The following is a 20,049-nucleotide window of genomic DNA, read 5'->3' as shown; positions in this document are numbered from 1 at the left end:
GTGGGGTTTAATGCCATTTTTCAGCACATGATATGCTATATACATGGATGCCAGTATTAATGGTGGAGGAAGAACCCGGGAAAACTCCTGAAAGAACCACCAACCCACGAGAAGCTACTGGCAAGCTTTCTCACATACCAACATTGGCCGAATCCAAGACTCGAACCCAAGCAGACAGAGGTGAGACGGCAGTGATCTGTAACAGAGAGCGCTTTAGACCACTCAGCCACTCGGGGCCCCAGCTGTGCTTGTTTTGCATACTAACAATTCTTGACTCTAAGGGAGCATGTATGCACATAAAATGGACAGTGCGTTTTTTTCAGCACGAAAAAGAAAGATAAACAATAGCAATAGTTAAGGTATTGCTGCTATTAAAACAAACCTAATTACAAAGTTTGATAAAAGTATGACCAGAAATAAATTTGCTAAGTAATAACAATCAGAATACAAATTACATCATTAACAATGTCAGTCTCTTTGAAACATGTTGTTACCTCATTGGGTGCCTCAGCCTTGATTGTCCACATTCCTAGTATTGGCTCTTTCGATAGCTCATACTCAAGGCTTATTACACCTAGAAAAATACAATATACCATAATGAATATATAACATTGTGACCCCTGCAGGATGAACAGGGATCCAGTGGGATAAAAAAAAAATCAGACAAAAATTTTAGTCATATTTCCAAAAAACAATGTCAATGGTACCTACTCAGATATTTGAACATTCTATGTTATGCCATTAAAATGGAATACAATAATCTGACATAAAAAAATTGATAGGAAACCTACCATTCTAAATGAAGCAAACCCTGTGAGTTTCGTGTTAATTTCACAAACTGTAAAGTGAATTGTAGCAAAGTTCTAGTGCTCTGCAAAGATAAATTGAATCTACTTTTGTCCTGAATTCAGCCAAAGGGAAATGTGCATATGCACATAGCATGCTCTAGATCCAATCACAAAGAAATAAAAAAATTGCAAATGTATCTTTTGTAAATAAGCAAACATGGTATTTACCTGTAATTAGAGCTATATATACTTATTTTGTTCCCTTAAAAGACATACTTTCAATGGATGTGATAAACATGAATTTGAAATCTCCAAGCATTTTTCCCCTGCATATGTAACATTTGAGGCATTCATTCTTTTTCATTCATAAACAAAAATTAAGAAAGCGTAAGTAAAATTCCATGCTTTTTCTGATTGTAATTGGTTTGTGTTTTATGGAACAATACCACATACAAGTTATTGAGTGCTAACGCAATTCAGAAATGTGCCAAAGGACACAGGGCTAATTTAATGGTAGTACTCACACCCAAACTGCTACAAGTCCAGCATGCTAACCTGATGGTAGGATTCACACCCAAACTGTTACAAGCCCAGCATGCTAATCTGATGGTATGATTCACACCCAAACTGTTACAAGCCCAGCATGCTAATCTGATGGTAGGATTCACACCCAAACTGTTACAAGTCCAGCATGCTTACCATACAACTGATTAACTGTGGCTCTTAACTCCATAAGTCACCTATTACAATATGCACATCAGGCCTATTACAATATGCACATCAGGCCTATCACAATATGCACATCAGGCCTATCACAATATGCACATCAGGCCTATTACAATATGCACATCAGGCCTATCACAATATGCACATCAGACCTATTACAATATGCATATCAGGTCTTTTACAATATGCACATCAGGCCTATTACAATATGCACATCAGGCCTATTACAATATGCACATCAGGTCTATTACAATATGCACATAAGGTCTATTACAATATGCACATCAGGCCTATTATAATATGCACATAAGGCCTATTACAATATGCACATCAGGTCTATTACAATATGCATATCAGGTCTATTACAATATGCACATCAGGCCTATTACAATATGCACATCAGGCCTATCACAATATGCACATCAGGCCTATTACAATATGCACATAAGGTCTATTACAATATGCACATCAGGCCTATCACAATATGCATATCAGGTCTATTACAATATGCACATCAGGCCTATTACAATATGCACATCAGGTCTATTACAATATGCACATAAGGTCTATTACAATATGCACATCAGGCCTATTATAATATGCACATAAGGCCTATTACAATATGCACATCAGGCCTATCACAATATGCACATCAGGTCTATTACAATATGCATATCAGGTCTATTACAATATGCACATCAGGCCTATTACAATATGCACATCAGGCCTATTACAATATGCACATCAGGCCTATCACAATATGCACATCAGGCCTATTACAATATGCACATAAGGTCTATTACAATATGCACATCAGGCCTATCACAATATGCATATCAGGTCTATTACAATATGCACATCAGGCCTATTACAATATGCACATCAGGCCTATTACAATATGCACATAAGGTCTATTACAATATGCACATCAGGCCTATTACAATATGCATATCAGGTCTATTACAATATGCACATCAGGCCTATTACAATATGCACATCAGGCCTATTACAATATGCACATCAGGTCTATTACAATATGCACATCAGGTCTATTACAATATGCACATCAGGCCTATCACAATATGCACATCAGGCCTATCACAATATGCACATCAGGTCTATTACAATATGCACATCAGGTCTATTACAATATGCACATCAGGCCTATTGCAATAAGCACATCAGCTCTATTTTACATCCCTGAACCAACAAGAGGTTTCTTCAAACTTTCAGCATTTGCCAAAAGGTTACAGAATGAGTGAATATTTATACTATGCAGTAATTGTTCCATATATATATATATATATACATATATATATATATATGTACACACACACACACACACACACACACACATATATATATATATATATATATATATATATATATATATATATATATATATATATATATATATATAAAAATCTGGCCCAGTAAGACACCTTTCAGGCATTTCTAGTTTTTCTATCTCCATTCATATTTGATGGCATATCAGCATCACTGATCTATACTGAAAGGACCCTATGCCAGGACACTATGTCAAAGTTGATTCAATTCTGTTCATCAGCTTCTTCTAAGCTGATTATCTCTGACACACATTTTCATCTTCATTTAAAACTTTTCATACATGTACATGTTCAGTGCTGACTTTCACTCATAATATTGCCATGATCACCAAAGAAAAAGCAAACTATTTCGTGATCATTTTTCCCTAGAAATTGTAATGCATACAGTTTGTACATTTATAATTGTCGAATGCTTGCACTGTGTATAGAGAAGAATTAAAAATGTTCAAAATGTCAACGACAAAAGCAAAAATACTCCCTATGTTGATGATTGATTCTAAAATGCGATATATTTCTATCCATTTCATAAGAGAGAGAGACCACATAATAGCTGTAAATTATACAGCATGAGACACTTGTTCAACATACATATAACAATTTTATTACTTCACCAATCAAGGATATCAGTTTTGATAGATATATTGTCAAGACTAATAGTGAACACGCACTGTTGTCTTTTTATCGACCAAAAGGTTCTACAGAATGGATGGAATGAAAAAGCAAGAATTACAGTAAGACAGATTAATATAACTATTTATTCCAGTGCACAATGCTCTTCCATTACCCATGTTCTTATCATTGGCATCATTAGTGTGCCATACCCAATTAGAACTCAACATTATCTCATCATTTTTGTAATGCACTGTATTTATCTCTTAAGATCCTGTATATTCAGTGGTTATTTCAGAATTCATATCTAAAGAAAATCATACCATATTATTGCATTTATTTCCCTGAGTTTATAATTTTATATTAACTGACATGGAAATTATGGATGGACCATTATAAATATCCATATATACACCACAGCATTCTCTCCTAATTAAGTCTTCATCACTGAACTCTTGTACATAAAAAAACCAGGGTCAAAATACATTGAATTTCAAGATGACAATGGTAACACAGAACTAAACCTTGATAAGTCATATATCACTTTTATATTAATGTTACAATGAAGAATTAAACAGGAAATCAGCAAAAATTTCTCATGCGAAAAATGACCAAAGTATTTTATATATGCATCAATATGGAGTTTATGTGTAAGAAGAATATATATGCCTTCATGCATGCATGTACCCAGCTAAGCAAACACACCTAAAAACACGCACATTTTTTATAAAAGGCAGCTTACTCAAGGATAAGGGGACTTTGTTTTACCAGTGGTGAGACTTGTAATCAAACTATTCATTTATAACTTAAAATGAAAAAAAATGGAATAGATATGGTAGACCATCCCACCCAATTTTGATGATCCACAATTATGTACACAAAATGCATATACATTTTAAGCTATAAGATAAAAGACAGGTCACAGTCCAGCAAATGATTACTCTCTCTCTCTCTCTCTTGCTCTGTCTCTCTCTCTCCCTCCCTCCTTCCCTCTCTCTCACACACATACATGAATGGTCATAACAAAAAGATTTGTGCTAATTAAGAACCAGTGAAATATAAACAAAAATGAGCTGGATAATGACAAATATAAGCAACCAGTTGAAATAGCAATATTTAAAACCAAATTACTTTCTGGTTTATTTTTAAGTTAATGCAAATCTTTGGATAGATGACACAGGATAAACAGAGGGAAAGAAAGAAACTGTGCAAAAGGAACAAACTTACTTAAAACACTAAGGGGAAACAAAATTTAAAACTATATATACATACATACATACATATACATATATATATATAAAGTAAAAAGTTGTGCTCTCGAGAAAGCTTGAATCAGCAATTTAGTGGTATTTAGTAGCAGTCATACACTACCTCTTTACCACATTGGGTCTATCATGAAAAAAGCAAATGATTACATATAATTTGTTGCAGTGTGGGATTCTTTTGGATAAGCTCAATTATGTCCTAAACATTATGTTCTCCCTTTTAAAACACATTATCATCACATTAAAATCCTTAACACTGTAATATAATCACTCTTTTCAATTCAAGCTTCTTTGATAGCTATACTGCATTCTGGATTTTTTTATATTTTATTGTCAGCTGGAGACCGAAATATAGTCTTCAGCAGTGTGTGTGTGTGTGTGTGTGTGAGTGTGAGTGTGTGTGTGTGTGTGTGTGTGTGACTTGGATTTTTAACACAGCATTAAAAACTTTTCAGCCATCCCACTATGATGTCTGCAGTGTGGCAGTTTATAGTGCTGTCCAGCACTGGGGCATGTCACAGACATGAAGCATATTGTCCCACCCAGTCCCATTATCCTAACACCAGGCTGACCAGTCCTAACACTAACCTCTTAATACTGAGTGCCAAGTGAGGCAGCTGCTAGTACCAATTTTACAAGTCTTTGGTATGACTCAGCCAGGGATCAAAACCCCACCAGTTCTACCACTAACTTCTTAATGCTGATATTCTTGCAAGGCAGTTGCAAATACAAATTTTATAAGTCTTTGGTATGACTCAGACAGTGTTCAAACCCACAACTTCCCGCATCCGAGGCGGACACTCTAACCACTTAGGCCACCAGAGTGGTCTATTGTGAAGTTGTGTGCAAAGTAATTCACCAAATTGGAAGCAGTGAATACTAACACATATAGCATCTTAAATTTGTTCAATGCTGATTTCAGTACTTTGATGGCTTATTTGTGTTGGTTTCACATTATTATTTCATACTCTGAAGAGGATTGTCAGAGCTGAAGATTAAAGTCAACAAAACAAATTAAAACAAATAAATGCTATTTCAAATGATCATGGTATGGAATACTGTTTTATTTTTATTTTTATCATCATTCCATTATCTTTTAGACAGTAAGCTGCTTTTTGTTGTTGTTATTGTTGTTGGTTGACATCCTTCAGGCACCTCTTCTATATTTAACTACCCTCACCCCAATATTCAGAATGTCCAAAACATGATCAGAAATATAGCAAAAAAAACAGGCAACATTTTAATGTCACTTATTTTTTTAAGAGGAGAGAAAAGACATTTATGTGATTCTGTACACTTGAATTGTGTGTTCGATATGGCAAGGACATGTGGGGTGAGCTAAGAACACAGTTCAAGAAACATGGCAAAATTTGTTGTTTTTGATGAATCTACATCCATTTCTTAGGAACAGCATTAAATGTTTATTTTCATGGTGTTTCACTAAACCATATGTATACATGTTACAGTGGACATATATTCATTGTGGTATATGTCAAAATTATGTCATGCATACACTGTAGCAGAAATATCCGTTTTGATGTAGCTAATACTTAACTGCTGGCGTGATGCAAGGTAACAATGAATGCTGACAAACTTAATTTTAATCATTTTTCACAAGGTCCACATCAAGCAACCAAAATAATACTCTACTAAAAGGGTTATTCACGCATATATTGTTTAAAACTATCAATTTGGTTGCCGAATATGGAACAGCCTTAAGTTTTAATAAATAGCTTGAATGTTAGCACAAAAAGGCTATTTTATAACTAAATGGCTATTTTTAACTAAATGGCTATTTTATAACTAAATGGCTATTTTATAACTAAATGGCTATTTTATAACAAAATGGCTATTTTATAACTAAATGGCTATTTTATAACTAAATGGCTATTTTATAACTAAATATGATGTCATGAGCATGATGATGTAATGTCATGTCAAATAATTGTAAAATATTAACTGCAATGTTTAGTTTTTTAAATGTTAATAGATTTTTTTTACTATGGTATTATCAGATTATCAACATTATTTTTAATTTGTGAAATTTTGGGCCAAAAAAAGACTATATAGTTCAGTGTGAGCCCTCTATAACAAGGTGGTTGAAGTCCATGAAAACCCAACTTATTACAGACATAACCATGTTAAAACCAACCAAGTCAGTTAGCTGAAGAAAATTATGCATGTACCTAAAAAATTTGCACGGGATTAATAAAAGTGGTCACAAGAAATACATGCTTTTGATTAAATGATGACCAGCTCAAATACACTTTCATATTGACAATTAACTTACATTTGTCTAGTACAATTCATAATCCACTTAATACTGAACATTTATATAAAAAGTCCTAGAATTTGATCACATGTTGTAAAATTCATGTATCAGTCACATCATGTTAGAAAACACAAATAACATTTATAAAAAAATTATTACTCCTTGTTTGAACCATATCTGACTGTCACTAAACAATCCACTACAATACTGTCCCCAGTAGCATCTGGCTATAGTTGTTTACTTGTTACATGTTCATGAACATAAATTGGCCTAGATTTTGGTCAGCTGGAGACAGTTATTATCTTGCAGAGGCCATCCAGGGGATAAGGCTATTCATTGAGAAATGAAAAAATAAAAAGGTCTTTACAAGATATTCAATCTTCAATTAACTTGACAGCCAGATATCTGTGATTTCAAATGACTAAAAATTCAATCTGCATTTCATGCCGCTATTGGTAACGACTGTGAGGATAAACTTCTTACTGCAAAAAGGAAACTTTCACAGCACTATAAACATGTTTCAGTCTATTTGGAAAATGCAACAATCCAGCAGATTTTATTGCTTTTATTTTAGTTTGGTGCTGACTTCCTTTCATGAAAGATTCTTTGTTTATACTGGATCATGTAGTTGGCTTTCTTAGAAGGGTGCACATGTTACTGAAGCTGCCTCTAAAGGACCAAACAAATGCCCATTTCTGATTGTCATGTCAACCTAACATACTTGTTGAACATTTTTTTATTTGCTTAGTATTTATACAAAATGATGCTTTAAAGGTAATCAGTTTTCTTTGAAGTTTCAGCAAAACTATTTTTCTGGGTACATTAAAAAACAATGAATTAGACTTTGGTCAATTGTAGCAGTTACTGTTCCTGCCTTCAAAGGTTAGTCAACTGTAGGTAGTCTTGGTAGCATGAGAATTGGATCAAACAAGAAGTAGTTGTTTTTTTTTTTTGTTTATATGTCTGGTACTAGAGTGATGCTGACTTCCACGCATGCATGCATCAGAAATATTTTAAAAACAGGCCAACAGACAATGGATACAAAAGTGCTCTGTTCTGACAAGGAATACTACAGAAAATGTGACTGAAGGATTTAATTGAAAAGAAGAAGAATTTTAATTAACATCCACATGTAAAGGCCAATCTAAATAAATATAATAATTACTAGCAAGTGGCCAAAAGTCTGACACTTTCATATCAGATAGTGCCTTGTCCAGTTCATGTCTGCTATCAGAAATGTCACAACAAAAAGCAGAGATCTTACAGCATATAGTACTCAGGCCAGATGTCATAATAAGCAGATTATGATATAACAATGATGGTTTGTCCATATGAACAAAGAATCTGCACTGTAACAATAGATTCTGCTGCATTTTATATCATGTTTGCTGCTTTCTTTCATGATGCCTTTGAATTTCTCCTCTCCAAATCAAAAATTGTATGCACAAGTTTAAACAGTGTAAACTATGTTACAAAACAAAACCTCACCAGATGGTATAAATTTGTCACCGATACGGAAAACAAAACCTGGAAACATTGCCGAAGCCCAACATGATCCCTGAATCAATATAATACTTTTCATGTCTGAGAAAAATTCATGTATACTAAATTTCAGGAACAAATATATGTATATGAAAATTTAGGACCATGCCACGATCATCTTATATCAGAATTCATATGTGATCTCTTCCCCAAAATGATCATAAACTTTTTGCATGCTATTTTTTGTTGTTGTTGTTGTTGTTCTAGGGTTTAACACCATTTTTCAGCACAAGATAGGCTATACATGGTGGCCAGTATAAGTGGTGGAGGAAGAACCCTGGGTTATTTTTTGTACTTTCAACACAAAAAAATTGTGTATAAGAAAAATACATATGAAATTTCCAGAGCCAAGCCATGATCACGTATTATCAGAATTCCTGTTACAATAAGCGTGCAATAGTGGGGTAATACTGCACCTACTTTTAAAAAAAAATTTGTTTTGAAAGTCAAATATTTGTCTATTTTTAGTAATTGTGGCCGTATTTGATAGTGGATCAGTATCATTTAAACAATCAAAAAGACCTTCATGTCAGAAACCTTTCCATCAAATCTGATCACTTCTTAGAAGGGCTGAAGACAATTCAAGTGTCATTTGTGTTTGTATTTGAACTGTTTAGAGACTGGATGGTACTGTTTCAAATTTCCCCAAAGATCGTGTTCAATTTTACTCAGCTTAGAAAATGATCTTTCTGCATCTGCACTGCTGTAATGGAGTGTCAAATATGCTGTGTGATGATGCTATTTTGACATATACACTCCTGAATGATTGATGTTGATGTTGTTATAAGGTTTAATGCCATTTTTCAGTACCAGATAGGCTATACCTGGCAGCCAGTATAAATGGTGGAGGAAGAAACTGGAAAAACTTCAGAAAGAACCACCAACCCATGAGAAGCTACCAGCAAGCTTTCTCACATACCCACATTGGCCGAGCCCAAGACTCGAACCCACGCAGACTGAAGTGAGATTGCAGTGATCCGTAATTCAGGGTGCTGATTGATGTTGATTTGATGTTTGCAGACTGCACTATAACTGAAATGCTCCCCCTAGCTGCTGTGCTTTATAAAGTCAAACTCCATCCTGAAGATCTGAAATTTAGTTTTGCTGGATACTGCTTGCTTTGCAGATGGTTGTTCATCTGTTCCTGAATAGCAGCTGATTTTCAACATGTTTTGCATTTGATATAAGGAATGAAATCCAAGTTCAAGGAAACATTGCCACTTATCATGAACTTGCCAACAAGAAACATTGCCGCTTATCATGAGCTTGCCAACAATCTTTAATAAGGATGACTTAAACATTAAAAGCAATTATGTTTAATAAAAATTTTCTTCAACATGCATTTCCTTGACTTGCATAATGAATTGGGTCATTCCACTTTTCCTATGTAAATTAGTATAATGGACTCTACCAAAGCAGTCTTTAAAAAAGTTAACATGCTTCATCCAAGCCCTTGTCAGCCAATCAAGAAATATGTCAAATAGTGGCTGTTTATTTTTTCATTCACATTATCTTTTAATTGCTTCTATGATAATTATTTCATAAACTGTAATGAAGATAGGCTCTAAGTGTGTGTGTGTGTGTGTGTGTGTGTTTGTGTTTGTGTGTGTGATTTTGATTTTTAATGTAGCTTTAACAATTTTTCAGTCATATCACTATGATGTCTGCAGTGTGGCAGTTTATAGTGATGTCTAGCTCTGAGGAATCATGCCGCAGACATGTAGCATGATGTCCCATCCAGTCACATTATCCTGACACCAGGCTGACCAGTCCTAATACTAACCTCTTAATGCTGAGTGCCAAGAAAGGCAGCTGTTAGTACCATTTTTTTGTAAGTCTTTGGTATGACTCAGCTGGGTATCAAACCCATGACCTCCCATGGGTCAAAAAATAAATCTCTCTCTCTCTCTCTCCTTTTTTCCCCCAAGATTAATGAAAATCATGTTTCTATAAACATTACTGTATAGGCAGGTTTGTGAGTAAAACAAATAATGTTTTTCACCTGAGACACAGCAGGTATTGTACTTGTAGTGCTAGTGGCCATATTTGGTGGCAGATCAGCATCATTTGAACAATCTGAAAGCCCCCTCCTCATCCCCTCCCCCCAAATCACAGATGCTTTCAAATTCGGTCAAACTTTAATGAGCAGTTTGTAAGCACACGCAATACCAATTATAATGGAAGCATGTGACAGAAAAGGCATGTTGCACAATGTACTAGAGTAGAGTTTTTAAACACATGTACTATGGTACATATTAGCACAATGCACTTGAGTTTTTAAACAATTGTACTGATAGTACATATTAGCACAATGAACTAGAGTTTTTAAACAAATGTACTATAGTACATATTAGCACAATGAACTACAGTAGTTTTTAAACAAATGTACTATATAGTACATATTAGCACAATGAACTACAGTAGAGTTTTTAAACAAATGTACTATATATAGTACATATTAGCACAATGAACTACAGTAGAGTTTTTAAACAAATGTAAACCTTTTTGGAGCTACTTTACCTGTATCTGTTGTTTCTTTCCTCTGCACCAATAAATTGTCTCTAGGATCCTAAAATATACAAGAGTTAAATTTATTAAAAAATTTTATCAATATGAATTTAGTAAAAATGTACTCCCAATTTCAGCACACTCAGAAAACATGCAAAGCTGCTTAAACTATGGAGACAAGCGTGGAATCCAGCTTTCAGTTTGCTTAACAAGGAAAAAAAAATGTATCACAAATTGTAAAGACTCAATCTAACACACATTTTGTCAAATTAATACAAAAAATCTAGAATTATGATCAGGAAAATCAAGCAATTTAACACAAAACCATATTACCGTATTTGCCAGCCTATAATATATACTTTCTGACCAGAAAATCATAGCTTCATTTTATACTCTGAATCAACTTGTATGTGGATGTTGTCATCAAATCGCTTTATTGTATGTCACATAATTTTTCGTATTAAAAAAATTCTCCAAAGTACGAAAATAATGTGTACAAACATATTTCATTTTGGGGAAGAGATCATGTATGAAAAAATATAGGACCCCACATTCAGAAGAATTTTAAACAATTACATGATCATCAGTATTAAAAATTAGCTTACATCAGATAATATACGTTTTTTAAATTTGATACAGGTGCATTACAATTGATAAGTTAGAAGATGAATAATCATGACAAAGACAGATATTCCATCACAATTTTCTTATTGGACCTCATGGTCAAATAAAAATTAAGCCTCATTATGAGAGAGAGAGATGTACGGTAATCTGTATTCTTCACTTGACTGTGGCTTTATTGTGGTATTTACATGATAATTAACTATGTTACAGCTGCAGTCAGATTTTCCAGAGCTAACACCTAAGCGAGGTCAAAATTTGGCAGACCAGATCAGATTCATGAGGCTACCCATTGGTATTATGAATATGGTACCATATAATATAAGGAAAGGCCAGGTGAATATTCGTGTAAATTTTTCAACCAGTGACGTCTTTTGAACTGTGTGTGTTTGTGTGTGTGTGTGTGTTTGTGTTTGAGATTTGGATTTTTAACGTAGCATTAACAACTTTTCAGTCATATCGCTATAATGTCTACAACATTTGGGTTTATGCTTGTGTGCAAAACACTTACCTTTATGGTCACAGTTACATTCTCATTTGAAATAGGAATCTGGTCTTGATCCAAGTAAATAACACGGTACTTGACTGAAAACAGAAAGGTGATTTTTTAACTTTAAGATTTATCTCCCTTTGTTAATAGGATAATATATACATGTATATCTTTGTTACAGTATTGTAATTTATACAATTACATTTTAATACACAGTACCCAAATATATCTACTTCAAATAAATAAGCAATACAAAAACATAAATTCCATGACCAGTTTTGCCTTTTAACTTCTTCACAATGAATACAAGTTTGTTTACATCATTAAATCCCTTTGGTTTCTATGAGATTATTGTAATACACAACATGACAAATAAAATTATTTCATAGCATGAATTGTTCACAATGTTCTAGCTATTTTATTAATTGTGTTTTAAAGGCATAAACAGCATGGAAAATGATATATTACAAGATATATTAAACTGCGCCATTACTATACGTAACTCTCTACTGAAAAGCATAACAATAAATCATATATGAAGAAATAGAGATAAACAATTTTATTTCCCATTGAATATGTAAATATGAATTTATAAAATGATGAAGATTTTAAATAATCTTAGAATTAAAACTTCTCTGATGTGTCTGACAGTATCCAAACAATGAATCAAATGTTCCTTTTAAATGTAGTTCCATTTCAGAGCCAATGCTTAATTATGGTCCACGGTACAATTATTGTACAAAAGCTATGAAGACTGTGTGTGTATGATTTGTATTTTAATGTCACTTTTACAATTTTTCAGTCATATCACTATGATGTTTGCAATGCAGCAGTTTATAGTAATATCTAGCACTGGGGCATCATGTCACATACATGTTGCATGATGTCCCACCCAGTCACATTTTCCTGACACCAGGCCGACCAGTCATTACACTAATCTCTTAATGCTAAGTGAGTAGCGAGGTAGCTGTTTGAACCATTTTTGTAAGTTTTTGTTATGATTCGGCCAAGGTTCAAACCTGTGATCTCCTGCATCCAAGGCGGATGGTCTAACCACATGGCCTGCTTTGAGGATTGTAACATTTTATGCTATTAGATTTTTTTAAAAAAGAAATAATATTATTGAAATTATTCTTTATTATTTTCATAAAAATTAGTTCAAAAAAGGCAATGGAGAAGAATACGCATTTTTAAATTGCACTAGAAACGTTTTGTCAGTTTTCTACATATAATAAGTAAAATTATAACCTTTCACTTCTAGTGTTATGGGTTTGGAAATTGTCATTGTAAATAAAGCAGTGGGGAAGCAGGTACTGACTGTATACTATGACTCGTAATGACTTGTTAAATCTGCCCACCCTAGACCTGGGCCCATCAGCCTGGGTGGAAATCTGTCGCTGCATATCATCATGACTTGTTAAATCTGTCCACCCTAGACCTGGGCCCATCAGCCTGGGTGGAAATCTGTCACAACATATCATGAAACTGAATGAAAATACACACTATTATGTAAACTTAGTTGCGAAATGAGTGTCTGCAGCAAATACAAGTGTATTTACAATATAATAAACTGTGACTAGTTTTTCTACAACTGTGTAGCTTTCCAATCACACTTTGTTCCTGATCATTTTTTTTAAACTAGTAGTTTTACATACAAGCTGAACACATCATAACCATCAATACAGCTTTATTTATGCATCACCCGAAATTGAACATTTGCTAAGGCTATACAATCTGGAATCCGCATTGATTGCTATTATTATATGGCTTTATATTTTGAATAGCTTTAACAGTTATTCCTGTTAGAACTTTTTTATCTACTCTGCACTGGATGTAGAAATAATTTTGCCTTTAAAGGTTTTAAATCCCAATTATATTAATTTTGGGGTCATCACAAATATCACTAATGGGTACATTTTGATTAATGCAGCAATGCTGGTTATTCAACTTTCAATATGATAAATCTTTCTGAAGCTTTTATTTTGCTTATGTGAATCACAGCCAAGTTGGAATATATAACTAAACTAGAAATAAAAAGAAAAAGCACAATGGATAGCAATTTAATATAAACCAATCAATTACTTTAATTCTTTTTAAATAAAAAAAAAGTCACTGCTAAGCAGCGATTTACTTATACTGTATATGAATTCCAAAGTGAAGATAATTTCAGCACATTAAAAATGCATATTACTCTCTAATGAATAACATTGTTAGCAAAAGAAGCAAAGAGTTACATCCCCCTCTTAAAGAAAAAAGAAAGCATACATTGCAATAGAACTTGTGTAAAACATGTCAAAGGAGTCTGCTGCTTGCAATAGATTTCTATTCCAAATACATATGCTGGGTCTAAAGATTAATGTTGAGAATACAATTTTTATATTGTTTGCTAGAAAGCAATTTTGCACATTAACCTCATTGAATTTCTCAGGCCATATTACAAGTCTAAAATTAATTTGTCACAAACATATCTTTATTTGTTTTATAGCATCTCATTTGTGACAAAAATACATTTTCTTGCAATACATGTAGTTATCTCATGGGTCGGTGGTTCTTTCCAAGGTTTTCCCAGGTTCTTCCTCCGACATTAATACTGGCCGCCATGTATAGTCTATCAAGTGCTGAAAAATGACATTAAACCCTACAACAACAACAACAAGAACTAGTTAAAACAAATTAAACAACAGCATGACACTGATCTGTAGCTGATGAATGGCAAGAGATTTGCGATATCGCTCCTCAGCCACTGGACAGCAACAGATTTGGAAATGTAGTTTCTCACTGAAATAACTTTGCTCATGTCATGAATGGCCACTGATAAAGTGCAACAATTGATAGAGTGTAAACAATTCTGTTCATTTAAAAAATTGTCATACTCTCTGATAAACAGTGTTATTTTCAAAGGATAAAGCTACATAATAACATTTTCTGACAAAGCTCCTGTATGTTTTTTATTGTTTTAATACCGGATGTAACATCATTTGCTTTGAATAAACTTTGGAAAGAACTACAACATCTATGTCATAATATCCCATGTACTTGATTGTGTAAGTAGTACAGCATTTGTTTCTAATTGAATGTACTTGATTGTATAAGTAGTTTAGCATTTGTTTCTAATCCCATTTCAAGCTTTGTTTTATTACCACATAGTTCCCACCCCAGAGTATTTAAAGTCAAAGATGCATGTATTGCACTCTTGCATCTTCTGAATGGGTGCCCTGTTCCATATGGGTGACCATTCAGAAGGGGCAAGAGTGCAACACACTCACACTCAGACACATGCTGTTTATAGAAGCCTTTTCAATAACATTACCGATTCCAATGTACCATCTTTCACTGATGATCTGAATTCTGTGTAATTTATTTTGTAACCAAACTGTTTTCATTCTAGCACACGAACAATCCTTGATTTTAATGTCTGGAAAAAAGTGTGCAAAGTAAATCACCAGCAACACTAGCAGGTTCATTTCAAAAATAAATTTATTAAAATAACTTCTAATCAAATTACATGAAGGTTCTATCTGGCATTATAAATGCTGCAAGTTCAGGCTGTGTCGTTGAGGATGAAAGCTGATGTTTATTACCTTTTTCATGCAGTTTTAAGTCATGGGTGCTCCATGCCCAACAGCAAAATCACAATTACACAATTTGCCTAATAAAAAGTTTTCTAATTTACTTGATGGTTTCACAAAGTAAACATGACGTCATAAATGTCCTTCCAGTTATCTTTTCTTTTCTTTGCTTGAGAAAATTATTCTGCTTTCCTTTTCAACATGACTAGAAGTTGAATATTATGAAGATGAGATAGTGACAACAGCAACTGTTTTGTGCAATCCAATATGGTAGTTAAAGACTGGCATTGTAGCAGTGATTCCAAATGAACCAATCATATTCGAACTCAATATCCCTACATATATGCAATACATTTACTCTTAGAATGGAACTGGGTACCCATCCTAAAAAGAAAATTACAAGAATCTTTTTTTCTTTTCTTTTCTTTTTAAAAACACAGACTTTTAATAAGAAAAACATACGCCTGTATTCAGGTCCAAAATACAGGACAAATACGGGAAAAACAACACTTGGCAGCTATGTTACCACATTCAATAATTTACTCAAAGTTGGTCATTAACTAGTCTACAAGTGTAACTTTTGCTGAATGATCATGAACTGGAAATCTGCAGTGAGGTCAGGTGCTCAGAATGCTGTGTTACATTACTTTTGCAACTTCTTTTGAAGTTTGTAAAGTGGTGTTGATCTGTCCTTTTTTTTCTGCACTGACATGTACTGAAGCTTGAAAAGATCCATCTAACATTTTCCGTCATGTAACACCATAAAGCATATGTTTCCTTAACATTTTCTTTACAAGCAGAGACTGGTTCACAACTTAGCTGCCTAATCAATACAATGAATCTGTGACGCAAAGTTCATATCTGAAGAAACCCATCTATTTTGTTGGAAATGGGTCATATACAATTGCAATAAATAGCAAATAAAGAAAGTATTTTTACGCTACTCTTAAACAGCAGTCACCTTTTTAAGAATATTCTCAAATTTATATGAGTGGAATTAAAGAGATGATGTTAAAAATCACAAAAACAACTTTTATTGCTTTATTTTATTTTTTTACTGTACCAAAAAGGTGTAATCCATATACAGTCTAGCATAATACATAATTTGGTGAGAAAAAAAAGCATAATTATTACATCAAAAGTGTAATGGTTGGCATGTATACAAAAGACCCATTACAACTGCAATAAAATTCTTAAGCAGAGTTCCAGTAGACTGAGTAGATGTCTACTAGGTTTGAGTAAAATCCTTTAGTGAATATTTAATCCCCTGCCTGTGTCCATGTCCACCAGATTAAGTGGAAAATCCATAAATCATGTGTTTGTGTGTGTGTGTGTGTGTGTGTTATATGCTCCTTTGCATGAGGGCCTTGAGGTAGATTAACTCTTCTGTGTTACCCAGTTTAAATAAAGTCATTATTATTATTAAACAAACATGTTATCAACATGCCAATGAAATAAGCTCTTAAACATCAACGGAAGTGACCTCTTAACATTCAATAAGTGGCTGTGCTTAGAAGAGACAATCTGACTGGATCAGTCAATCAAGATCTCATTGGCCCAAACTCCTGAGAATATTTTGAAATGACACTGATTGGTTAAGCAGGTTTATGCATATTCAGGAGAAATGATGACATTTTATCACAGGCAGCCATGGTTGACAATAAAGCATCGTGGATTTTTCCCTGACAATGGAAATTTTTAGATCTAAATCCAAAGTGCAATGTTGAATACAAATAGGCTTGAATATTAACCTGTCTGTCCTGGTTTATAAATGCCCTTATCAGTCTGGATTAGCAGAAAACGGGTCTTGGCTGAAACTAGTTGCACATTCGTAACATTGCTGATCTTCACATTGCCTCCTGTGGAAGTTACATGGAGATAGCAGGTTCCTGACTTTAAAACTGGAGTCTGCAAAACAAAGAATATTATAAAGCACAAAGTCATCTCATGAATTTCTTATAAATAATGATGAAATCTGCAACAAAGTGTGACATGTTCAAACATGCATAACAACAAATGAACCATCACAATACAGAAAAAGTTTCTCTGCATCTTACAACAAAAAAAAAGTCATATTTGAAATTCAAGTAATTATTTTCAACCAGCCAGTGATTTCCATTCTCTCAAAATGAGGTATTTGATATTCCACTACAAACAAGATGGTTCAGAAGCTCAAAAAATAATAACCGGTTATCATTCTGAAATGCCTCAAGCTGATCAATAATGAATGATGACAAAGAAATTGATGTAGGTCAGTCTTTTCTCTGACACAGTGATGCAATACTTCTCAGGATATATGATCCACTGTCCAATAAACTCTCTTAAACATTAAGTGTAAAATAAAGGTCACAGCAATCTACTTTTAATAATGCATTTTATTACTTACAGGATACATGCACACATCAAGATTCATAAATATGCAACCAAAAAGGGTGATTCAGCAACTGATCTAAATGTAAAAAGTGCATTGGACAGAAACCTGCTTTTGGTATGCCAGGTACATCATCTATCTTTCTGTGGGATAGTAGCTCAGTTGGTAAGGTCTCCGACTTGTAACCGAAGGGTCAAGGATGACTAACTGACCCAGGCAGGTTGCATAAGTGTGTCCTTGAGAAGGATATTTACCTCCCATTTAACTGGCATAATATAGTCAATAGTGTGTTAAAATTGCCATTGAATCCAACAAAAAAAACTCTATCTTTGTGTACCAGAGTAACCAAGCAATGTCATTTTTGGAAATTACTTGTATTTTACCTTCTTACTGTTCACACACTGGATTGAACAGCTATCTTAATAAGCCTGTTTATTCTTCATTTTTCTTTGTTGGAACAGCACAGTGAGGCAGCTGACCCAGTCTGGATGGGACATATATCAAACCCCATGACCCATCGATAACAGGTCTGATGAACTACTAGCTGAGATACCATGTTTTCCAGGCAGACAACAATCATTACCTAACATAACTCCACAACATTTATTAATAAAACAAGAGTCTACTTGCCAACAAAAAACTTGCAAGAAAAATAAGAAAAATACACATAAAACGATCACTTACAGATCGTTCAAAACTTTTAATGAAGAACAATTTCTCAATGACCTATATAAAGTTCCATGGAGTATGATCCAAAATTTGGATGACATAGATGAAGCCATGAGGGTGTGGACTGACTTATTTATGGATGCAGTATCTAAGCATGCACCACTGAAAGTACATCGAGTAAAGACTGATATTCAACCTAATTGGCTTACTACTGAAATCCTAGATGCTATGAAAACACGAGACAAATTCAAGGCTAAGGAAAACCATGCACAATATAAAGTATGGAGAAATAAAATAACAAGTATGATCAAAAAAGCTAAAAAAACTTATTATCAATCATTGCTTGAAAACAAAAAGAGCAACACAAACTCCATTTGGAAAGTCTTCAATGAACTCACTGGAGGAACGCACAGAAAACAGACAAATAAAATTCACTCACTTCTGGTAAATGACACCATAGTCACTGATGAAACTGACATTGCAAATGTTTTCAATGATTTCTTCATCAACATTACCACAAAGTTAAAAGAGCCAGTGATAGAAAACAACTTTAATGAACTGAAAAAGTTCTGCAGCAGTAAAATCTCAAAGGAGGTATGTTTCTCTATCCCACCAGTGTCAAAAAACTTTGTTAAAAAATGTCTCAGTGAACTTGATACCAAGAAAGCTACAGGACTTGATCAGATTGGTCCACGACTCATTAAATCTTCTGCCTTTGCTATTGTAGATAGCATAACATTCATAATTAATTAATTTAAGTATTGCAACCTCATCTGTCCCCAAAATATGGAAAACTGCAAAAGTAACTCCTATTCACAAATCTGGTTCTAAGGATGATGCTGATAACTACCGACCAATTTCAATACTACCAAACTTGTCAAAATTGATTGAAAAACATGTCCATGACTCATTCATGTCATATTTAACCAAACACTTGCTGTTACACCCTAATCAATCAGGCTTTAGACAGAACCATTCCTGTGAGACTGCCTTGATCTCCCTAACTGATAAATGGCTTCAAGCACTTGACCAAGGTAGAATAATAGGAACTGTATTTGTAGATTTCAGGAAAGCTTTTGACATGGTGGATCATGAAATCCTTTTGAAGAAACTGAAAATCTACCAGTGTGATGAAAGAACAATTAGATGGTTTACTTCATACTTAAATGAGAGAACACAACATGTTTACATAAATAATGTTCTGTCTGAACCTGAAACAATTAGATATGGAGTACCACAAGGCTCAATTCTAGGTCCACTACTATTCATTTTA

The 20,049-nt window shown here is 33.8% G+C and overlaps 1 protein-coding gene across 2 annotated transcripts in view; it reads right to left on the bottom strand.

Moving 5' to 3' along the window:
- Positions 1–20,049, bottom strand: part of LOC149782797 (CD109 antigen-like) — a 642,407-nt gene that overhangs the window by 548,809 nt on the left and 73,549 nt on the right. For both annotated transcript variants that reach the window (XM_089934311.1, XM_089934312.1), the window contains exons 5-8: positions 17,488–17,644; positions 12,189–12,262; positions 11,069–11,117; positions 495–574 (exon numbers count right to left, since the gene is read on the bottom strand). In XM_089934311.1, the coding sequence (XP_089790437.1) occupies positions 495–574; positions 11,069–11,117; positions 12,189–12,262; positions 17,488–17,644 (360 nt within the window). The remainder of the gene's footprint in view (positions 1–494; positions 575–11,068; positions 11,118–12,188; positions 12,263–17,487; positions 17,645–20,049) is intronic.

Source organism: Sinohyriopsis cumingii, chromosome 15 (assembly GCF_028554795.1).
Source record: "Sinohyriopsis cumingii isolate HCF-2022 chromosome 15, ASM2855479v2, whole genome shotgun sequence".
Classification (NCBI taxonomy): domain Eukaryota; kingdom Metazoa; phylum Mollusca; class Bivalvia; order Unionida; family Unionidae; genus Sinohyriopsis; species Sinohyriopsis cumingii.
Note: the sequence above shows the minus strand (reverse complement) of the source record. Positions and strands in the feature narration are given on the sequence as shown.